This window comes from Procambarus clarkii, chromosome 41 (assembly GCF_040958095.1).
Source record: "Procambarus clarkii isolate CNS0578487 chromosome 41, FALCON_Pclarkii_2.0, whole genome shotgun sequence".
Classification (NCBI taxonomy): domain Eukaryota; kingdom Metazoa; phylum Arthropoda; class Malacostraca; order Decapoda; family Cambaridae; genus Procambarus; species Procambarus clarkii.
In genome coordinates this window covers 21,128,174-21,153,447 of record NC_091190.1, presented here as the reverse complement: position 1 = coordinate 21,153,447, position 25,274 = coordinate 21,128,174, and the positions used below count along the sequence as shown (strand labels likewise).

General features: G+C 46.3%; 1 protein-coding gene across 1 annotated transcript; it reads left to right on the top strand.

The window, feature by feature from the left end:
* The first annotated feature begins 1,260 nt into the window (after nt 1-1,260).
* On the top strand, nt 1,261-18,191 carry LOC138373163 (cuticle protein 16.5-like). The gene is made up of 3 exons (XM_069339186.1): nt 1,261-1,282; nt 11,525-11,929; nt 18,013-18,191. The coding sequence occupies exons 1-3, from the start codon at nt 1,261-1,263 to the stop codon at nt 18,189-18,191; spliced, it is 606 nt and encodes a 201-aa protein (XP_069195287.1).
* The last annotated feature ends 7,083 nt before the right edge of the window (nt 18,192-25,274 follow it).

Below are 25,274 nucleotides of genomic sequence, written 5' to 3'. Positions count from 1 at the left end.
TAATGAGGGATTAAAAGTAACTAGATATGCATTGGTAAAACTGACGTGTGAATCTTGGCTGTTTCAGCTCTCCGCCCTGTGTGCTGATGCCGTAAAGGTTATCTTGAGGTTATCTTGAGATGATTTCGGGGATTTAGTGTCCCCGCGGCCCGGTCCTCGACCAGGCCTCCACCCCCAGGAAGCAGCCCGTGACAACTGACTAACACCCAGGTACCTATTTTACTGCTAGGTAACAGGGGCATAGGGTGAAAGAAACTCTGCCCATTGTTCCTCGCCGGCGCCCTGGATCGAACCCGGGACCACAGGATTACAAGTCCAGTGTGCTGTCCGCTCGGCCGACCGGCTCTCCAAGGTGAAGGAAGCCTCGTGTAGGCGATGAGTAACGTGGCTAAAGTATGTTGACCAAACCTCGCCTAAAGGAAGCCTTGTCTTTATACATGACTTCCTTTAGTGTAATACAAATATATCTGCCCGAAGCGCCGTGCGTTCTAGTGGCTTTACAAGAATGTAAAACTTCAAGTCTCTGTACTCTCATAAACCCAATGTACTTTCTTGTATATAAATAAATAAATAAATATCCCTGGGTTACTATGCGCTAGGGGAAAATATCGACGTAAATTCAAAATGAAAATTTATTTTCCAATTAAATTTTGGAATTTTTTTTTTCCAAAACAGCAGGTTAAGGGTCCTATGGTAGGTTAGGTGGGCAGGAAGTTCTCCTAATGTTTCAAAACGTTATGAAAACCGTTAATATAAAGTTTCCTCTCTTAGCCTAACAGCCTAAGCCAGAGGACCCAAAACAGAAACCGGGACAGTACGTCACTTTCGTGAACTAATTTCATTTTGAATTACGTCGATTTTTAGCCTGAGTGCGCATACGAGCGAAGGGCGACGCAATTAATAAGAGGACAGATTTACTAAAGAGCGTGAATACTCAAAAAATCCACCGGAGTTCTATCCAACCACTTGGGCTGGACGGTAGAGCGACGGACTCACTGCATGCAGGTCAGCGTTCAATCCCCCGACCGTCCAAGTGGTTGGACACCATTCCTTTCCCTCGTCCCATCCCAAATCCTTATCCCTGATCACTTCCCCAGTGCTACATAGTCGTAATAGCTTGGTGCTTTCCTCTGATAATTCCTTCCTTCCTTCTGAGGTGACTGGAACCAGCGGTCAGGGTATTCCCATGTGTGCACCTCACCTTACCCGCTTTACCACGACATGGTATAAGTTATACAACCTGGGATTTCTCTGGGGTCGATGGGCACCGCTCCTGTGCCAGGTAAGTCCACTACGGGCTCGCCATAGCCCGTGCTACTTGGAACTTGTTCCGAGTAGCTGAATCTATAACAACAAACATTTCTCTGAAGCCACAGGAAGCCTTGAGTGTTTCTATACCACTTTCTTACTCCTTCAGTTCTTTAGCAACAAACTATCTTTGACGTCTGCATAATAATCTGCATAATCTGTCTTAAGATGGTAGATTTTCAGAAAGATAAATATTTTTAGACCAAAAATCTCACATATACAATATTTTATCACAAATGTTTAGTTGGTTTCATACAAAAAATATAATTTCCATTTGCCATAATAATGGCAAACTAGTGGGAAAAGGAATATGGCAAAGTAACAGAAAATAAGTATGGCAAAGTAATAAGATAACAATATGGCAAAGTAACTGAAAATAAGTATGGCAAAGTAATAAGATAACAATATGGCAAAGTAACAGAAAATAAGTATGGCAAAGTAATAAGATAACAATATGGCAAAGCAAAAGGAAACCAATATGGAACGTAGTAGAAAATAAATATGGCAAACAAATTGAAAACTAATATGGCAAAATAATAAAAATTCAAAATTAAAAAAAAAAAAAAATTTTTTTTTTTAAATATGGCAAAATTATAGAAAATTCAAAGTTACAAAAAAGATATAAAAAATAAAAATTCGGGAAACCAATATGGCAACCCCCATACATCGCCACCTCAAAGGAACTTTATCAATGTGATCTCCGGAATGAACTTTTACCAAGAGTTTCAAAACATGACTCGCAGCTCATACTGTGCGAATGATATATTTTTTCTCCTTTAATATAGTTCACCTATCTCAGTTACGAAACCGCTCGTTCACTTTTTGAGATAGACCGCGGTCTGATATGTCTATCAACTTCTCAAGCAGGAGAGACGCAGTCTATCGATCTAGCGTCTTTGACAATAACGTTAAAATTTGCTTCGTGAAACTACTTGCAGGCTAGGTTTTTTTTTTGAGGGGGGGGGGGAGTTATTAACAATCACTTTTGTTAAAATAGTTAATTATGGGCTCATAAGGCAATGAAACAAAAAACTGACTAGCACGTCTACGATAACAATTTACTAGATATTTAAAGATATTTTCATCAATCTAAAATTACAGATAGTCTAATTTGGGAAAAAATGACTGTTTTTAAATTTGTTTTATGGTATGGTAATATCACAAAACGCATTTATTTTTTTCATGAATGAAAACAGATGTTGTTTTCTATCCAACAAATATTTTATGTTGAAAGTAAATAATTAAGGTAATTGATATCTTTTCCAACCTCTTTCCTCTTCCTTCAAGTTCCTTCCCCGTAGCTCACCCGAGACTGAAGGCCGCGTTGAAGGAAGAGCAAGCTATCTATCCCTTCAACGTAAGCCTTCAGGATTTAGTTTGAATAGAAAACAATAAGCATTTTCTAATATTAACATCAACACCACGAAGCAAAAATGCAAAGGGAAGCATTTCCAATGGTAGACTACCTCAAATATAGGCGATTCACAAGTATGACTAAAATAGCATTATTCTTTATGGAACAGCTGGTTCCATAAAGTCAGTATGAGGCACGTCAGTATGAGGCACGTCAGTATGAGGCACGTCAGTATGAGGCTGTTCACCTCATACTGACGTGCCCCTGAGACCAGGTAATCACCTGGTCTCAGGGGGTGATTAATTGGCTGTATACGACAGCTTGAACTTACATTTCCTGAGTAATAACGTAGACAGCTTGATCATTCGGACATCTAGATTAGTCGTATATTTCGATCAATCGGACTAATAGAAAAATCGGACAGCTAGATCAATCGGAATACTCGATCAATCGGACAACTTGATAAATCCAACTATTATATAAATACACTCGTATCCACAGCTATTCTAACAACATTCACAACAATGGAACAAAATTCAGAGCGAGTTGAGTTGTGCTCCCCTCCTACCCATCAGTTGCAAACTAAATGCAACTCGTATTAACAAACGACAAGCTCCGCTGCACACACACACACACACACACACACACACACACACACACACACACACACACACACACACACACACACACACACACACACACACACACACACTAACGAACCCCAGGCAGGCGTTGATCAACCTCCTCCCCTAAAAATTGCCCGTTCCGTTATGAGAAGGTTCGTCAGGCAGTAATGCTGCGGAGTTCTTTACCACTTCCTACGTGGCTTCGGGAAGGGCGCCTCCCTCTCGCTGGAAGCGCTCCTGATATCTTTTGTAGAACGGTAAGGATGATTTACCCATTAGGAAGGTAATCATTAAGAGCCATGCGGTTACTGTCAATTCAGAACGCGGAGACTTTGGCGGGCCAGAAGCCCTGTTGTCTCTGGGGTGGCCAAGCCCAGCACCTCGCCTCAGGCTGGTACATATATATATATAGCCATGTAAGGAAAGGCATTACGGGCTCACCATAGCCCGTGCTACATGCACACTTCGTTCTGAGTAGCTAAAGCTAAAACTGAAACAACAAGGAAAGGCCTAGCCTGACAGGTAATTAAGGAAATGATACACACCAACTGAAATGAAGCAATTACCGCTGGACTTGCCTACCGACCCACCACGTGCCTGCCTACCCAATACACCCCCCTCTCTATACCCCGCCCTGACTCCCCAGCCGCGGCAGCCTGGGGGAATGACCCCATCACTGAACCTTTATACAGAGGAAAACACAATGAAACTTTGGCCAATTGATGGTGGCGGTTCGGGAATTGGAGGTAGCTTTGGATGCGGTATTTTGTAGGAGTAATGTTGATGCCTAAGGTGGTGTGTGTTGCCTAAGGTGGTGTGTGTTGCCTAAGGTGGTGTGTGTTGCCTAAGGTGGTGTGTGTTGCCTAAGGTGGTGTGTGATGCCTAAGGTGGTGTGTGTTGCCTAAGGTGGTGTGTGTTGCCTAAGGTGGTGTGTGATGCCTAAGGTGGTGTGTGTTGCCTAAGGTGGTGTGTGTTGCCTAAGGTGGTGGTTGAGGCAGTAATTTAATGGCTCTGAGCTGGAGCTGGAGCGTAAGGAGGATTTTAGTGGGTAAGCGACGCGGTCTGGAAATTTATGATCTCTATTAAATTTGATTTATGGCTGACAAACATGGCAAGTCAACTCGCTAAGTTTACTAGGTGTTGCCCATGGCAGCTGGCAAGAGGGGACAGGTTCTCCAACACTGTGGTAGAAGGCTGCAAGCTGTTCAACTCCGCTTTTAGTCAATCGCCCTCAAGGGGCAGGTGGGGGGGGGGGGGGGGAACGACGATCACGACTTTTCAGGAAAGCGCTCAAGGGTGGCACAGAACCCCTGCACCTTAGAACGTATACTCACCTATTTATACTCACCTATTTGTGCTTGCAGGATCGAGCATTGGCTCTTGGATCCCGTATCCCAGTGTCTGAGTGTTGTGTATGTTCAAGGTGGTGGTAGTGGTGTTGAATGGTTGTAGATGGTGGTAGGAAGAGTGTAGGTAGTGGTATGGGTGGTGGTGTGGATGGTGGGGGACGGGGAGCAAGGTGACAGGGGAGGGAGGGAGGGGGTGGCACAGGTGACAGGGGAGGGGGGGCACAGGTGACAGGAGAGGGGGGTGGCACAGGTGACAGGGGAGGAGGGTGGCTCAGGTGACAGGGGAGGGGGGTGGCACAGGTGACAGGGGAGGGGGGTGGCACAGGTGACAGGGGAGGGGGGTGGCACAGGTGACAGGGGAGGGGGGTGGCACAGGTGACAGGGGAGGGGGTGGCACAGGTGACAGGAGAGGGGGGTGGCACAGGTGACAGGGGAGGGGGGTGGCACAGGTGACAGGAGAGGGGGGTGGCTCAGGTGACAGGGGAGGGGGGGGGGCTCAGGTGACAGGAGGCCAGAGGAGGGTGTGAGAGACCTTAGTAAACTCTCTCACCACACTGCCAGGATTTCCTATACGCGCTGTGGCCTTCAAAGTTCCTCAATCGACGGTTGAGGTTCTAAAGTGCCGAGCGATAGACAGGTGAGGTGCCAGTGTCACACGATAGACAGGTGAGGTGCCAGTGTTACACGATACACAGGTGAGATGCCAGTGTTACACGATAGACAGGTGAGGTGCCAGTGTCACACGGTAGACAGGTGAGGTGCCAGTGTTACACGATACACAGGTGAGGTGCCAGTGTTACACGATAGACAGGTGAGGTGCCAGTGTTACACGATAGACAGGTGAGGTGCCAGTGTCACACGATAGACAGGTGAGGTGCCAGTGTTACACGATACACAGGTGAGGTGCCAGTGTTACACGATACACAGGTGAGGTGCCAGTGTTACACGATAGACAGGTGAGGTGCCAGTGTCACACGATAGACAGGTGAGGTGCCAGTGTCACACGATAGACAGGTGAGGTGCCAGTGTTACACGATACACAGGTGAGGTGCCAGTGTTACACGATAGACAGGTGAGGTGCCAGTGTCACACGATAGACAGGTGAGGTGCCAGTGTCACACGATAGACAGGTGAGGTGCCAGTGTCACACGATAGACAGGTGAGGTGCCAGTGTCACACGGTAGACAGGTGAGGTGCCAGTGTTACACGATACACAGGTGAGGTGCCAGTGTTACACGATAGACAGGTGTGGTGCCAGTGTCACACGATAGACAGGTGAGGTGCCAGTGTTACACGATACACAGGTGAGGTGCCAGTGTTACATGATACACAGGTGAGGTGCCAGTGTTACACGATAGACAGGTGAGGTGCCAGTGTCACACGATAGACAGGTGAGGTGCCAGTGTCACACGATAGACAGGTGAGGTGCCAGTGTTACACGATACACAGGTGAGGTGCCAGTGTTACACGATAGACAGGTGAGGTGCCAGTGTCACACGATAGACAGGTGAGGTGCCAGTGTCACACGATAGACAGGTGAGGTGCCAGTGTCACACGATAGACAGGTGAAATGCAAGAGTGCCAATCGATAGACATAGTAGGTGCCAGTGTGCCGAGCGATACAGACATGCTTGACCCAGCACATATTCACCACGACACGTAATTGATACAGAACCGGGCATGCGGACCGCTCCAAGCAACAGCTTTGTAGATCAAGTTACCACAAGCCAGGCCTGGCCCCGGGCCGGGTTTGGGGAGCAGGAGAACTCGCGAACCCCCGCCAGGTATTCTCCAGGAGTCCTTCCCAGAGAGTCAGGCAACACAGCTCTCACATTATACAGCAGGAACACAATACAGTAGAGGGAGGAAGACAATACAGTAGAGGAAGGAAGACAATACAGTAGAGGGAGGAAGACAATACAGTAGAGGAAGGAAGACAATACAGTAGAGGAAGGCAGACAATACAGTAGCAGGAACTAATAAAGGACGGTGTAGTGACCCCTGCAGGAGGCAATAAGGAACAAGGAGAGTGCAGGAAGGAGGGGGCCGTCGGGGCGTCCACCACACACAGTATTATCCCATTACCAGTTTTTGTGCCCTCAAACCTCGAATATTCTGACCAAACAGGTAAAATTGGAGGAGGTTAATGAGGAAATATATTCTGATGGCTCAAATCACATTTAAAAAATATATATATGTATATATATAGTATATATATATGTGGGAAATTTATGTGTACCACTAAATTTCTTAAAAAAAATTAAAACAAAAGATATACAGATTACTTAAATTCCCAATAGCAGACCAGTCAGGTTGTTATGGATGGCCCTCGGTAGTCCAGTTGTTAGTTCCCTCCCACCCCCCCTAGAGGGCTCTGCTTCAGGCTATATTACAGGCCAAATATCAAAGGCTTCCCGAGCTTCTTTTCGTGTTCACAGAAATTGCATGCATAGTTGACATGAGTTGCACCAGTAAAGCCACTTATACAAGGTGTTGCGTGAAGCATTGACCAGGTCTGGGGAACCACGTCATGGCTCAGGGGGGGGGGTGAGGCTAAAGTTACCTCTCTCTCTCTCTCTCATGGTCAATGTTCATGACTCGTGGTCTTCCTTGTGTTCAACTGCACTACATTATGTAACACTGATGCATCGATCTGACATTCTCTCACTCTGATATAACTTGTTTACATTCCAAGCTGAATTACATTCCAATTTGGCTTCCTCACCTCGCATATGTGTTACTCACGTGGCCCCCAACAGTGAGGTGATTCGATGAAATATCTGTACCCTAAAGTTGACCATAGAATGCTGTCGGGGGGTGGGTTAAACGTCTCACGACTTCCACCCTCTTTGTGCAGTCTGTATGGTCTATTTGGTATACTACTGGATACGCCAAGGTGCATGGAGCTCTGGCTGTCTGGGTTCGAATCCTTAAGAGGTATATTATATATATATATATATATATATATATATATATATATATATATATATATATATATATATATATATATATATATATATATATATATCAGCCCATCCTCCTATTTTGGGAGTACTTATATTATATAAGTACTTATATATATATTGTTACTATAATCTCCTGTAGGCAGTAGATCCTGCCTGATCCCTATACTGCCTATTCACCAACGTATCTGCATGCTCCAACATAAGGATCAACATCAATGACAACAATACGTGCCCAAACGCCTCAGTATCTAGAAAGACACCCCCCATCCCCCCACCCTCTAGTACCCGAGACACCTGGACACCTGCTGTCTGGGCAGAGGCCCAGACGCCACTCGCCGGTCGACCAGACACTAACTGCTTGTTTAACAGCCGGCAGATGGTTACCTACAAGATTCGCGCCATTTCTGACGTCCTGGCCCATATATAAGTGGCTCACCGGCGTCCAGTCATCAAGTCCACTACGGGCTCACCATAGCCCGTGCTACTTGGAACTTTTTGTTCCAGGTAGCGAATCTTTAACAACAACAAGCCAGTCATCAGAATACACTTCGTGCTCTCAGCTGCAGCATCTACTCCCCTCCAAACACACACCGAAACTACGACGTTGGTACAACGTTCGAACAAGTTTGAACACCACCTAACCAGTTATAACAACCAATATATCAAGTTGTAACAACGTTCCAATACGTCATAAACACATTAAGCCAAGATGTAACAACTTTATTACAAGTTGTTACAAGCGGAAAATAGAGACAGTTTCGGTTTGTGTTTCCAGGGTCTCCCCCTCCCCCCCGGGTGTCGGTAGACTCATGTAGTTTATTTTATAATGTATTAAGTGCACCTTTTGCCATTAACGTAATTGTCACGTGTGTATATTTCTCTTGTATATTGTGTTTAAGCCAAGTGGATTAATGGTTTTGTTTTGTATGTTATTAAAGTCATTTTTGTCATATTAAATGTTTAAACATTTTATTCTCTTTGTTTTACCCGCAGCTCTCACACAGTAGAGGACCTGAGCAGTCTTATTTACCATGTTTGACTTTTTGGTTATTAATGTGCGATTGGCACAACACCAGCCAGAATAGCCACTGCTATTAGTGGCTGATGACTAATATATATATATATATATATATATATATATATATATATATATATATATATATATATATATATATATATATATATATATATATGACAATGTCAGACCACGGAGGAAAATGAAACAGGAATTTCCTTAAGTACTTTCGTATATTAAATACATCTTCAGAAGGAATCCATTCCTTCTGAAGATGTATTTAATATACGAAAGTACTTAAGGAAATTCCTGTTTCATTTTCCTCCGTGGTCTGACATTGTCACATTCTTAATCACGTGTTTATTTTCGTGATATACATACACACACACATATATATATATATATATATATATATATATATATATATATATATATATATATATATATATATATATATGTATATGTATGTCTTTATCAGCTCGTAATGAAGAGGAAGAGGTGTTTCATCCCTCCACCCAAGACAGAACTTCTACCCTGAGAGGCCGCTAAGACCTTGAACATGCTAACATGTAGACTATTATTTAAGTCTTTGAACAAAAAAAAGGTGGAAGAGAAATATCTGACTTAATTATATTTAATTTATAGTAATACATAGTAATTATAGATAATAATTATATGTGTGTGTTGACTCATAAGACTTTATGGCACCCTGGTAGCTGTTGCAGGAGCACACTAAGGGGCTGCAAGTGTGTTGCAAGAGCACACTAAGGGGCTGCAAGTGTGTTGCAAGAGCACACTAAGGGGCTGCAAGTGTGTTGCAAGAGCACACTAAGGGGCTGCAAGTGTGTTGCAAGAACACACTAAGGGGGCTGCAAGTGTGTTGCAAGAGCACACTAAGGGGGCTACAAGTGTGTTCAAGAGCACACTAAGGGGCTGCAAGTGTGTTGCAAGAACATACTAAGGGGGCTGCAAGTGTGTTGCAAGAGCACACTAAGGGGGCTGCAAGTGTGTTGCAAGAACACACTAAGGGGGCTGCAAGTGTGTTGCAAGAGCACACTAAGGGGGCTGCAAGTGTGTTGCAAGAACACACTAAGGGGGCTGCAAGTGTGTTGCAAGAGCACACTAAGGGGGCTGCAAGTGTGTTGCAAGAACACACTAAGGGGGCTGCAAGTGTGTTGCAAGAGCACACTAAGGGGCTGCAAGTGTGTTCAAGAGCACACTAAGGGGCTGCAAGTGTGTTGCAATGGCACACTAATGGGCTACAAATGTGTGTTGCAAGAGCACACTAAGGGGCTGCAAGTGTGTTCAAGAGCACACTAAGGGGCTGCAAGTGTGTTCAAGAGCACACTAAGGGGGCTGTAAGTGTGTTGCAAGAACACACTAAGGGGGCTGCAAGTGTGTGTTGCAGGAGCACACTAAGGGGGCTGCAAGTGTGTGTTGCAGGAGCACACTAAGGGGGCTGTAAGTGTGTTGCAGTAGCACACTAAGGGGGCTGCAAGTGTGTGTTGCAGGAGCACACTAAGGGGGCTGTAAGTGTGTTGCAGGAGCACACTTAGGGGGCTGCAAGTGTGTGTTGCAGGAGCTCACTAAGGGGGCTGCAAGTGTGTGTTGCAGGAGCACACTAAGGGGGCTGCAAGTGTGTTGCAGGAGCACACTAAGGGGGCTGCAAGTGTGTGTTGCAGGAGCACACTAAGGGGGCTGTAAGTGTGTTGCAGGAGCACACTAAGGGGGCTGCAAGTGTGTTGCAAGAACACACTAAGGGGGCTGCAAGTGTGTTGCAAGAGCACACTAAGGGGGCTGCAAGTGTGTTGCAAGAGCACACTAAGGGGGCTGCAAGTGTGTTGCAAGAACACACTAAGGGGGCTGCAAGTGTGTTGCAAGAGCACACTAAGGGGGCTGTAAGTGTGTTGCAAGAACACACTAAGGGGGCTGCAAATGTGTTGCAGGAGCACACTAAGGGGCTGCAAGTGTGTTCAAGAGCACACTAAGGGGCTGCAAGTGTGTTGCAATGGCACACTAATGGGCTACAAATGTGTGTTGCAAGAGCACACTAAGGGGCTGCAAGTGTGTTCAAGAGCACACTAAGGGGCTGCAAGTGTGTTCAAGAGCACACTAAGGGGGCTGTAACTGTGTTGCAAGAACACACTAAGGGGGCTGCAAGTGTGTGTTGCAGGAGCACACTAAGGGGGCTGCAAGTGTGTGTTGCAGGAGCACACTAAGGGGGCTGCAAGTGTGTTGCAGGAGCACACTAAGGGGGCTGCAAGTGTGTGTTGCAGGAGCACACTAAGGGGGCTGCAAGTGTGTTGCAGGAGCACACTAAGGGGGCTGCAAGTGTGTTGCAGGAGCACACTAAGGGGGCTGCAAGTGTGTGTTGCAGGAGCACACTAAGGGGGCTGCAAGTGTGTGTTGCAGGAGCACACTAAGGGGGCTGCAAGTGTGTGTTGCAGGAGCACACTAAGGGGGCTGCAAGTGTGTTGCAGGAGCACACTAAGGGGGCTGCAAGTGTGTTGCAGGAGCACACTAAGGGGCTGTAAGTGTGTTGCAGGAGCACACTAAGGGGGCTGCAAGTGTGTTCAAGAGCACACTAAGGGGGCTGCAAGTGTGTTCAAGAGCACACTAAGGGGGCTGCAAGTGTGTTGCAGGAGCACACTAAGGGGGCTGCAAGTGTGTTGCAGGAGCACACTAAGGGGGCTGCAAGTGTGTTCAAGAGCACACTAAGGGGGCTGCAAGTGTGTTGCAGGAGCACACTAAGGGGGCTGTAAGTGTGTTGCAGGAGCACACTAAGGGGGCTGCAAATGGCCTGCAACACTTAAAGCGTCAAAGGTTCAGCTGGAACTTTTAGTCAATAAACACGAACGTCACAAACATGGGGCGTTAACATTTTAAATCATATACGGGTATTGAAGGTCATATTTTAAATGCTGCTGCGGCAACTGCTCATGCTGCTGTTGTTACTGCTGCTGTCGCTGCTCCTGCTGTTGCTGCTGCTGCTGTTGTTGCAGCTGCTGTCGCTGCTCCTGCTGCGGCTACTGCTCATGCTGCTGTCGCTGCTCCTGCTGTTGTTGCAGCTGCTGTCGCTGCTCCTGCTGCGGCTACTTCTGCTGTTGTTGCTGCTGCTGTCGCTGCTCCTGCTGCTGCTGCTACTTCTGCTGTTGTTGCTGCTGTTGTTGCTGCTGCTGTCGCTGCTCCTGCTGCTGCTGGTACTTCTGCTGTTGTTGCTGCTGTTGTTGCTGCTGCTGTCGCTGCTCCTGCTACTTCTGCTGTTGTTGCTGCTGTTGTTGCTGCTGCTGTCGCTGCTCCTGCTGCTGCTGGTACTTCTGCTGTTGTTGCTGCTGCTGCCGCTGCTCCTGCTGCTGCTGCTACTTCTGCTGTTGTTGCTGCCGCTGCTCCTGCTGCTACTACTGCTGCTACTTTAACTTCACTACTATCGCCATCACCATTCTCCCTCTTCCTCCAAGTTGTTTCCCCTACCCTCATTTATCCTGGTGTCTTTGATGCATTCTCTTCACCTCCTCATACATGACAATGACCACCTTCTTACTCTTCACCCTTTTCGTTTGCTTTCCTTTTAATTTTCCCTTCATTAATTCCTTTCATCCCTTCCTCGGCTCTTGTCTCGTCTGCCTCTTCCTCTCTTCTCCACCCCATTTCCCGCACTCTTATTCCTTCCTCGGTTCTTCCTCCTTGTTTCTTTATTCCTATCTTTACAACCCTCGTTCTTTTGTCCGATTACCTGAACGGACCGTCAATGTACCGTTCACGGGCCGTCCACGGACTGTCAACGGACCGTCCACGGACTGTCAACGGAACGTCCACGGACTGTCAACGGACCGTCAATGTACCGTCCACGGACCGTCCACGGACTGTCAACGGACCGTCCACGGACTGTCAACGGACCGTCAATGTACCGTCCACGGACCGCCCACGGACTGTCAACGGACTGTCAACGGACCGTCCACGGACTGTCAACGGACCGTCCACGGACTGTCAACGGACCGTCAATGTACCGTCCACGGACCGTCCACGAACCGTCCACGGACCGTCCACGCACCGTCCACGGACCGTCCACGCACCGTCCACGGACCGTCCACGGACCGTCCACGCACCGTCCACGGACCGTCCACGGAACATTCACGCATCGTCCACAGACCATCAACGCACCGTCCACGGACCGTCCACGGACGCTGCCATAACAGCAGACATTAACAGAAGCAGATTTTCGCAGTGTCCTCAAGTTGCATCATTTAGAGATCTCATTGTTCCTGCTTATTGCAACACCACATTAATGTTGCACAGGAGTAATGATGGGGGTGATACAGGAGTAATGATGGGGTGATACAGGAGTAATGATGGGGTGATACAGGAGTAATGATGGTGGTGATACAGGAGTAATGATGGTGGTGATACAGGAGTAATGATGGGGTGATACAGGAGTAATGATGGTGGTGATACAGGAGTAATGATGGTGGTGATACAGGAGTAATGATGGTGGTGATACAGGAGTAATGACGGTGGTGATACAGGAGTAATGATGGTGGTGATACAGGAGTAATGATGGTGGTTATACAGGAGTAATGATGGGGTGATACAGGAGTAATGATGGTGGTGATACAGGAGTAATGATGGTGGTGATACAGGAGTAATGATGGGGTGATACAGGAGTAATGATGGTGGTGATACAGGAGTAATGACGGTGGTGATACAGGAGTAATGATGGTGGTGATACAGGAGTAATGATGGTGGTGATACAGGAGTAATGATGGGGTGATACAGGAGTAATGATGGTGGTGATACAGGAGTAATGATAGGGTGATACAGGAGTAATGATGGTGGTGATACAGGAGTAATGATGGTGGTGATACAGGAGTAATGATGGTGGTGATACAGGAGTAATGATGGTGGTGATACAGGAGTAATGACGGTGGTGATACAGGAGTAATGATGGTGGTGATACAGGAGTAATGATGGTGGTGATACAGGAGTAATGATGGGGTGATACAGGAGTAATGATGGTGGTGATACAGGAGTAATGATAGGGTGATACAGGAGTAATGATGGTGGTGATACAGGAGTAATGATGGTGGTGATACAGGAGTAATGATGGGGTGATACAGGAGTAATGATGGTGGTGATACAGGAGTAATGATGGTGGTGATACAGGAGTAATGATGGTGGTGATACAGGAGTAATGATGGTGGTGATACAGGAGTAATGATGGTGGTGATACAGGAGTAATGATGGGGTGATACAGGAGTAATGATGGTGGTGATACAGGAGTAATGATGGTGGTGATACAGGAGTAATGACGGTGGTGATACAGGAGTAATGATGGTGGTGATACAGGAGTAATGATGGTGGTGATACAGGAGTAATGATGGGGTGATACAGGAGTAATGATGGTGGTGATACAGGAGTAATGATGGTGGTGATACAGGAGTAATGATGGGGTGATACAGGAGTAATGATGGTGGTGATACAGGAGTAATGATGGTGGTGATACAGGAGTAATGATGGGGTGATACAGGAGTAATGATGGTGGTGATACAGGAGTAATGATGGGGTGATACAGGAGTAATGATGGTGGTGATACAGGAGTAATGATGGTGGTGATACAGGAGTAATGATGGTGGTGATACAGGAGTAATGATGGTGGTGATACAGGAGTAATGATGGTGGTGATACAGGAGTAATGATGGTGGTGATACAGGAGTAATGATGGGGTGATACAGGAGTAATGATGGTGGTGATACAGGAGTAATGATGGTGGTGATACAGGAGTAATGACGGTGGTGATACAGGAGTAATGATGGTGGTGATACAGGAGTAATGATGGTGGTGATACAGGAGTAATGATGGGGTGATACAGGAGTAATGATGGTGGTGATACAGGAGTAATGATGGGGTGATACAGGAGTAATGATGGGGTGATACAGGAGTAATAATGGGGTGATACAGGAGTAATGATGGGGTGATACAGGAGTAATGATGGTGGTGATACAGGAGTAATGATGGTGGTGATACAGGAGTAATGAAGGTGGTGATACAGGAGTAATGATGGTGGTGATACAGGAGTAATGACGGTGGTGATACAGGAGTAATGATGGGGTGATACAGGAGTAATGATGGTGGTGATACAGGAGTAATGATGGTGGTGATACAGGAGTAATGATGGGGTGATACAGGAGTAATGATGGTGGTGATACAGGAGTAATGATGGTGGTGATACAGGAGTAATGATGGTGGTGATACAGGAGTAATGATGGGGTGATACAGGAGTAATGATGGTGGTGATACAGGAGTAATGATGGTGGTGATATGATACAGGAGTAATGACAGGGAAGTGCACTACTAAGTTCGATGCGATAACTTAATATTGAGTTTTGAACATTATACATGAGTTTAGAGCTGAGTTACTTAGCATTCATCATATTCCATACCTGAGGATGATCACCAATAACACTCCTTGACAGACGCATATTTAAAAAGTCCCCTGCGTGGGGAGCACTCACAGCTCCACAGTGAGCCCTCTCCTGTAGTGACGGTGGAGCACTGAGCAAGGCCTCAGCATTTTTTGTGCGCAGTAGATAGAAAAAAAGAACAAAGTATATAAATGTAGATGATATACTTGACAGTGAAGCATAACGCAGGCTCGAAGAAGGAAAGATTTTAAATATTAGACAGGAGACATGGGGCCAGATTCACGAAAGCACTTACAAACTTGTACATCTTTTCTCAATCTTTGGCGGCTTTGTTTACAATTATTAAACAGTTAATGAGTTCCGAAGCACCAGGAGGCTGCTTATAACAATAACAACAGTTGAATTGGAAGTTTTCATGCTTGTAAACTGTTTAATAAATGTAACCAAAGCCGTCAAAGATTGAGGAAAGTTGTACACGTTCGTAAGTGCTTTCGTGAATCTGGCCCCATGATAATTATCAAATCAAAGAGCTACGCTATGACTGTATGGCACTTGGAAGCGTTGTGAGGACAGGATAGAAGCTGGGATAGTAGGACTGACAGAAGGAATGGTGCCGTATACTCACTTGAACCATCGGGAATCGAACATTGACCTACAAGAAGCGAGGCTGTCGCTGCTGTATAGTCTAGCAAATACCAAGATGACATTCTTATATCTAGGATGTTTGCACAACTTTGTACATACATCACTAAAGGGCAAATAAAAGGTATATATATGTTGGTTACAAGACTATCGTCCTAGAGAGCGGGGCAACGAGATCATACCGAGGAGGTTAAACCTGAGGTCAGCAGAGGAAGGGAGATCTAGAGTTGACATGATCCAAGCATACAAAATATTAGCCGTGTCGATAAAGAGATTAACAGATCGAGCGTCTCTGAATTACAAGACAGCTACCTGAAGCTCGTCAAATGACACACAAACGCACATAATATAACCACAAACACGTACACAAAACTACACACACACACACACAGGTGGAATGCATTAGGCAGTGATGTGGTGGAGGCTGACTCCATACACAGTTTTAAATGTAGATATGATAGAGCTCAGTAGGCTCAGCAATCTGTACACCAGTTGATTAACAGTTGAGAGGCGGGACCAAAGAGCCAAACCTCAACCCCCCGCAAGCACAACTAGGTGAGTACACACACACACACACTCTCCAGTTGATTAACAGTTGAGAGGCGGGACCAAAGAGCCAAACCTCAACCCCCCGCAAGCACAACTAGGTGAGTACACACACACACACACTCTCCAGTTGATTAACAGTTGAGAGGCGGGACCAAAGAGCCAAACCTCAACCCCCCGCAAGCACAACTAGGTGAATACACACACACATACACCTTATTAAATTTATATATACACGGATGCACTCGAACGCATGCAAGTCAATGAGGGGGAAATAAACAAGGCAGAAAATTCACCAAGGGTTCAGCTCAAGTTCAAGTATGTTTACTGAGACAAGAAATACGTCTCAAAGGGATAGAGTAGTTTAGGCTATTTCTACCTCCTTGAGGTGTTGAGAGCCGCCGGAGGGCTTAACATGGGCGACGTGGAGACTCCTACAGTCGGAGGTAGTTAATGAAAGCCACACTGAAAGAGGTGAAATAATTACTTGAGAGAGTTCAGGTTGTTGACGAGTGTGAGGGAGGAGCCACCTGTGGTTATTCAGTATTGTGATAGTAAATGGTGGTAGTGGTGGTGGTAGTAGTGGTAGTGGTGGTGATAGTAGTGGTGATAGTGTGGTGGTGGTGGTTATGGTAGAAGTGGTATTAGTAGATGTGCCAATGTCTGTCTGTTTGTCTGTCTGTCTGTCTGTCTGTCTGTCTGTCTGTCTGTCTGTCTGTCTGTCTGTCTGTCAGTCTGTCTGTCTGTCTGTCTGTCTGTCAGTCTGTCTGTCTGTCTGTCTTTCTATCTATCTATCTGTCTGTCTGTCTGTCTGTCTGTCAGTCTGTCTGTCTGTCTGTCTTTCTATCTATCTATCTGTCTGTCTGTCTGTCTGTCAGTCTGTCTGTCTGTCTGTCTGTCTGTCTATCTATCTGTCTGTCTGTCTGTCTGTCTGTCTGTCTGTCTGTCTGTCTGTCTGTCTGTCTGTCTCCTCCTCTCCCTCCTCCAAGCCTTCCACGTGCACCATCAACATGGAATATTATAAGCCTGAGTGACCTAAATCGCTGAAAATTTCTCAAACTCAATAAAACTGCGGCAAATCGCCCAAAAAAAGCCTTAAAAGCTGCTTTAAAAATATTCGAAACTCCCTTAAAAAGCTAATTCACACACTGGGATTCACCAAGAGCTAATTAAGGCACGATAAAACTACTAACTTCCAGCTTGTGTTTAGCAAAATATTTTCTAGATATCACGTATTCCATTGTTGTTGGTGTACAAATGTTCTTCAGCGTTTAGAGTGCTCGCGTGCACCAGTTTCTGGACGGGACGGTACATGGTGTGTTGGGCAGTGAAGCCCGGGCCTAGGAAAAAGGGGGGGAGGGGGCCCAAGGGAAAAGGGGGGGGGCTTAGGGAAGAGAGGGGGGGGGGGGGGGCTCGGGGAGCGTCTTGTTGGGGGAGTCACGCGAGGGGCACAGGGGCAAGAATAGTGGATATTCATCATCATACATGTGACTATACATTTAACGATCATATTATACTTACAATGGTCATCCTGGATCATTATCAAGTCCTGGATCATTATCAAGTCCTGGATCTTTATCAAGTCTGGGACAAATATCAAGTCTTGGACCATTATAAATTTCTTTCTAATCCTCGCAGCAGCAGACTCAGTCTCCACATCAGCATCACGAAAAACAGCAACACAAGGAACAGCGGAGTAAACGGGAAACAGTCGGCACAACAGAATAAACAAGTGACAACAGCAGGAAAAGCAGTGCCACCATCTGTTCTTTGCAATATGTCTTAAGGAGCTGCAATAACAGCAGGAACAACAAGGATAACGCAAGAAGAAACGGTACTAACAAAAGCAGGACCTGAGTTAAGTTACCAGCAGCAGCGGCAGCAGCAGCAGCAGCAGCAGCGGCAGCAGCAGCAGCAGCAGCAGCAGCGGCAGCAGCAGCAGCAGCAGCAGCAGCAGCTTGAATAACAGCAACTGGACATAGAATCAGTCGAAGGAATGTTGAACACAGCAAGAATCAGTTGACAGCGAGGTGGCAGTAGGTAGGGACCACAAGACAGCTGCGATACCGTGGCAGTAACAATGGAACGGCAGCATCAAAGAGAAAACAATATCAAACACAAAAAGCAGCAGCAGCAGCTGGAGACGCAGCAGCTGCAACAGCAGCAGCATTAAGTGGCGTGACGCCACACACTCGCTAATGTAAAACTAGAGAATCCCCGCCGCAGCTCAGAAACAACTTAAAGGACTTGCATAATGCATAACATGATAATCAGCTCACACGGAGACGCGGCTCAGCCATACGACAACACTAAAACCCAAGAAGGCGTTGCAACACACTCCAGAATGACAAAACTTAGAGGACAACAGGCGGGGAAATCACGGCAACACAAAGGCAGGCACTTTAACACTGGCAAAGTTACTGCAAATACACAGTTCACTACCAGAATACAATCACTTCAGTGTACGCAGTCACCACAGTACACACAGCCACACACAACACACACACAGGCAGTCACCTCCACACACACAAGCAGTCACCACCACACACACAAGCAGTCACCACAACACACACAAGCAGTCACCACAACACACCCAAGCAGTCACCACAACACACCCAAGCAGTCACCATAACAAACACACAAGCAGTCACCATAATACCCAAGCAGTCACCATAACACACACACAAACAGTCACCATAACACACCCAAGCAGTCACCACAACACACACACAAACAGTCACCATAACACACCCAAGCAGTCACCACAACACACACACACACAAGCAGTCACCACAACACACACACACACAAGCAGTCACCACAACACACACACACACAAGCAGTCACCATAACACACACACACACAAGCAGTCACCATAACATACACAGGCAGTCACCATAACACACCCAAGCAGTCACCACAACACCCAAGCACAAGCAGTCACCACAACACACACACAAGCAGTCACCACCACACCCAAGCAGTCACCTCCACACACACACAAGCAGTCACCACCACACACACACAAGCAGTCACCTCCACACACACACAAGCAGTCACCTCCACACACACACAAGCAGTCACCACCACACAAGCAGTCACCACCACACACACACAAGCAGTCACCTCCACACACACACAAGCAGTCACCACAACACACACACAAGCAGTCACCTCCACACACACACAAGCAGTCACCTCCACACACACACAAGCAGTCACCTCCACACACACACAAGCAGTCACCACCACACACACACAAGCAGTCACCTCCACACACACACAAGCAGTCACCATAACACACACAAGCAGTCACCTCCACACACACACAAGCAGTCACCACAACACACACACAAGCAGTCACCTCCACACACACACAAGCAGTCACCATAACACACACAAGCAGTCACCTCCACACACACACAAGCAGTCACCACCACACACACACAAGCAGTCACCTCCACACACACACAAGCAGTCACCATAACACACACAAGCAGTCACCTCCACACACACACAAGCAGTCACCTCCACACACACACAAGCAGTCACCACAACACACACCCAAGCAGTCACCACCACACACACACAAGCAGTCACCTCCACACACACACAAGCAGTCACCATAACACACACAAGCAGTCACCTCCACACACACACAAGCAGTCACCTCCACACACACACAAGCAGTCACCATAACACACACAAGCAGTCACCTCCACACACACACAAGCAGTCACCACCACACACACACAAGCAGTCACCACAACACACACCCAAGCAGTCACCACCACACACACACAAGCAGTCACCTCCACACACACACAAGCAGTCACCATAACACACACAAGCAGTCACCTCCACACACACACAAGCAGTCACCTCCACACACACACAAGCAGTCACCACAACACACACACAAGCAGTCACCACAACACACACACAAGCAGTCACCACAACACACACACAAGCAGTCACCACAACACACACACAAGCAGTCACCTCCACACACACACAAGCAGTCACCACAACACACACACAAGCAGTCACCACAACACACACACAAGCAGTCACCACCACACCCAAGCAGTCACCACAACACACACACAAGCAGTCACCACAACACACACACAAGCAGTCACCACCACACACACACAAGCAGTCACCACCACACACACACAAGCAGTCACCACCACACACACACAAGCAGTCACCACCACACACAAGCAGTCACCTCCACACACACACAAGCAGTCACCACCACACACAAGCAGTCACCTCCACACACACACAAGCAGTCACCACCACACACAAGCAGTCACCTCCACACACACACAAGCAGTCACCACAACACACACAAGCAGTCACCACCACACAAGACAGCCAAAGACCAGAGTGCACCAAAACCAAAGCAAGCACCCAACTCAACCACACAACAGCAGAACACTGCCGCATGCAGCACACCGTTCCATCAAACCAGTATCTCTAGATAGGAGAATAGATTGAACTTAACATACGCTAGAAAAAAAATCAACTTTATAGCTGCATCTTCCATGCTAAGGTCAGACGCCCACCTCACCTGCTTTAGTAAGGTCAATAAAGCTCTCATAGCTCCCTGGCTTACGCTCCTGAGCACTTTAGTAAGGTCAATAAAGCTCTCATAGCTCCCAGGCTTACGCTCCTGAGCACTTTAGTAAGGTCAATAAAGCTCTCATAGCTCCCTGGCTTACGCTCCTGAGCACTTTAGTAAGGTCAATAAAGCTCTTACAGCTCCCTGGCTTACGCTCCTGAGCACTTTAGTAAGGTCAATAAAGCTCTCATAGCTCCCTGGCTTAAGCTCCACAGCACTTTAGGGCATGACGTGCTCACTTCTCTCCTAAATATATAGAACTCAGAAAACACTGAAATAACCTGAGCCGGTCGGCCGAGCGGACAGCAGCTGGACTTGTGATCCTGTGGTCCTGGGTTCGATCCCAGGCGCCGGCGAGAAACAATGGGCAGAGTTTCTTTCATCCAACGCCCCTGTTACCTAGCAGTAAAATAGGTACCTGGGTGTTAGTCAGCTGTCAAGGGCTGCTTCCTGGGGGTGGAGGCCTGGTCGAGGACCGGGCCGTAGGGACACTAAAGCCCCGAAATCGTCTCAAGATAACCTCAGTTAAGGTGATCTTAAGTTGTATATTGGATGTAGTTAATCAAAACTGTTAAAAAAAAAGTGTTTTTAGCTTCTGTCCAATTGTGAACACCTGCAAGTCTTGTTATTGTCCAACAGTGAATGTCTACAAGCCAGAAACACCTGTAGACTTGTACACAATCAGGTACTTGTAGGTGTTACCAGCTTAACTCATGTGCTCTCATCCCCTGTGTTATCATGCCCTCGCTATCATGCCGTCTACACCTCCTTCTACCTCTCCCTTCACCTCCTACATTCGGCTTTATCAATCTTCTAAACAATTTTTTGGTGAACGTTCTTTTCTAATTAAAGACAATAAGTTGCTTTTCTTCTTGGACTGTTGGCTTCTTAGCTCCATCATCGTTCATCCATTTTATTTTGTATAGTATTCCACATTATCCTGTTCCATGTTATACCTTCCTCCTCTCCTATCCTGTCTTTATCCCTTTCCCTCTCTCTATCCTTCCATCCCTACCTGCTCCTGTCTATCCTCTCCCATCTCATATTCCCTTTTTGCATATTCACCATTAGCTTCTCCCGACCTGCATTTAACACACTTCTATCAGACATTCTTCCTACTCTCTCTCTCTCTCTCTCTCTCTCTCTCTCTCTCTCTCTCTCTCTCTCTCTCTCTCTCTCTCTCTCTCTCTCTCTCTCTCTCTCTCTCTCTCTCCTTCCCTTCCACATTATTCGTCCCCGCTTCTTCTCTCACAAACTCCACACAACTCGAAATTAGCGCACAGCTGGGGATAAATGTGCATTATTAACACAGACTTACATAAATCAACAGTATATTTTTCCCAAGTCTGCTGCTGCTGCTTCATCACGGGTTCCAAGTGCAGCAAACAAGATGTATTTACACTTAGAATAGACTCAGAAACTGTCGTGAGTTTAAGGCAAATTTGTTAACTTTTGTTATAAAGGCAGAGGTATTTCCTGGTCCAATATGTGTGTGTGAGTGTTTTGTTTGCTAACAGCTCAATTTGACTTTTAATTTTAGACCTGCCAACCATAGGCGAAAACAGTCAATTTTGATCATTCACATCTGCAAATTGTATACTCTCTGAATATAACAAAAATTCCAATGATTGTGAAGGAAATATAAACGTTTTCATGTGTGAATAACTAGAAAAAACATTAGGACACCGACCCAAGGTGTGTTTAAGGAGAATAGTTCAACTTGTCTTCAAGGGAAAGTAGTCCTAACCTGTCTTCAAGTGAAAGTAGAAATAGAAAGTAGAAAAAAAACTAATTTCTTAGATAACGAGTTTTCAAAGCTAGGCTGTGGGAAAAACATTAGACAAAGTTAAAATCTCTTTTCCATGACATCTTGCTTGGTTGCCCCTTCATATGACAACTAAATTATTTCAGGATGAAATTAAAATTTCGCTCAGTGAAATCAGGCTATGGAAAATATTAGGCTATGATTGGCAACTCTCTGAACATACATGTGGCTCCAATCTCGTTGTTGATGATTTCTGTAGATGAACTCAACAATATAAGAAAAAGTTGGAGTCTTGGGAAAACTATCGGGGATGTTTTAAAACCAAATTCTATGGTTTGTTTTCATTGTGATTTGGGAAGGTTTTCGTCCTCTCAGGCTCTGGTTCGTTTGAAAATGAGTTTTGAGGCTGGGGACGTAAGAAATGACCTAGATGTTCATTTGGTGGCTGTATTATATTATAGGCTAGTAAATAAATCTAGAACATAAAGCAAGTAAATAAGACTCGCACATAAAGCTACTAAACACGACTAGCACATAAAGCTATTCGAATGACACAAAGTAGAATCAATGCGAACATAAGAATGCACATGGCAGTGATAAATCTTAGCTACACTGCATTTTTAATCCCATCAATATGTGGTCCCAGTTGACCTCCTACACCCGAGAGAACTCCCCATCTTCCCCTACCACCTGCACCTCTCCTCTGACACCCCCCCACACACCCCACACCCCTCTTCCCTCTACCCACAAGCAATCCTAAGCAAGAGGTAAAAGTCAATACCGGAAGGCTAGCTTCCAGCGACCCAAAATGCAGGGAATACATTGGCCATGTAGACTACTCAGTGATATGTGGGGACGGTGGACTCCCAACACGGAGTCCACCGCACATGCTTAATAAGCTTATTGCGGGTATGTTGGGGGTGATTGTGATAGGTGTTGATGTAGTGGGTAATAGATGTTGGTAGGTTGGGAGTTAGGTGTTTGTATGCTGGGGACACACACACACACACACACACACACACACACACACACACACACACACACACACACACACACACACACACACACACACACACACACACGCACGCACGCACGCGCACGCACACACAAAGTTGCGACGCAAAGTTGATGAGAAGAGTTCTGACAGATGAGGATTGATTGCAGGATCCTCCAAGAGGACCTGAACAGGTTGCAGAGATGGTCAGAGAAATGGCTACTGGAATTCAACACGAGCAAATGTAAAGTTATGGAAATGGGACTAAAAGATAGGAGACCAAAGGGACAGTAAACAATGAAGGGGAACAGCCTACCTGTGACGACGCGTGAAAGAGACCTAGGGGTGGACGTAACACCTAATCTATCTCCTGAGGCACATATAAATAGGATAACGACAGCAGCGTACTCTACACTGGCAAAAGTTAGAACATCATTCAGAAACCTAAGTGAGGAGGCATTTAGGGCGCTTTACACTGCCTACGTGAGGCCAGTCTTAGAGTATGCCGCCTCATCATGGAGTCCCCATCTGAAGGAGCATATAAGGAAACTGGAAAAGGTTCAGAGGTTTGCAACGAGACTAGTCCCAGAGTTACGATTGATGGGGTATGAGGAGCGCCTGAGGGAACTGTGCCTTACGACACTAGAAAGAAGAAGGGAGAGGGGGGGACATGATAGGAACGTATAAAATACTCAGGGGGATTGACAGAGTGGACATAGACGAAATGTTCACACGGAATAGTAACAGAACGAGGGGACATGGGTGGAAGCTGGAAACTCAGATGAGTCACAGGGATGTTAGGAAGTTTTCTTTTAGCGTGAGAGTAGTGGGAAAATGGAATGCACTTAAGGAATAGGTTGCGGAAGCAAATTCAATTCATAATTTTAAAACCAGGTATGATAGGGAAATAGGACCATAGTCATTGCTGTAAACAACCGATGCTCGAAAGGAGGGATCCAAGAGTCAATGCTCGATCCTGCAGACACAACTAGGTGAGTACAATTAGGTGAGTACACACACACACACACACAAACCAAGCAACCTTGGAGGAATTTGACCTCACCAGTGATGAGGTCAAAAGGTGTCTGCTGGAGCTGGATGTGACAAAGGCTGTTGGGCCTGATAGAATCTCACCATGGATACTAAAGGAAGGGGCAGAAGCACTAAGTGTGCCACTCTCTATGGTGTATAACAGGTCACTGGAAACAGGAGACTTACCAGAAAGTTGGAAGACAGCTAACGTGGTCCCAATATACAAAAAGGGTGACAGGCAAGAGGCACTGAATTACAGGCCAGTTTCCTTAACTTGTATACCATGCAAGGTGCTGGAGAAGATCGCGAGGAAAAGGCTCGTAGAGCATCTGGAGGGAAATAACTTTGTAACGCACCACCAACATGGGTTCAGAGATGGTAAATCGTGCCTCACAGGTTTAATAGAATTTTATGACCAGGCAACGAAAATTAGGCAGGAAAGAGAAGGGTGGGCCGACTGCATTTTCCTGGATTGCCAAAAAGCCTTTGACACAGTACCCCATAAAAGGCTGTTAAAAAAGTTGGAGCAACAGGCAGGAGTAAAAGGGAAGGTGCTCCAGTGGATAAGGGAGTACTTAAGCAACAGAAAACAGCGAGTAACGGTGAGGGGGAAGACATCAGAGTGGC

What these genes read in the sequence shown, in the direction of transcription:
- LOC138373163 (XM_069339186.1), top strand. Translation starts at nt 1,261, where the DNA reads ATGGGCACCGCTCCTGTGCCAG. An exon ending in GGGCACCGCTCCTGTGCCAG is followed by an intron (nt 1,283 to 11,524) that starts GTAAGTCCACTA and finishes CGGGTATTGAAG; the next exon opens with GTCATATTTTAAATGCTGCT. An exon ending in CGCTGCTCCTGCTGCTGCTG is followed by an intron (nt 11,930 to 18,012) that starts GTACTTCTGCTG and finishes ATATGTCTTAAG; the next exon opens with GAGCTGCAATAACAGCAGGA.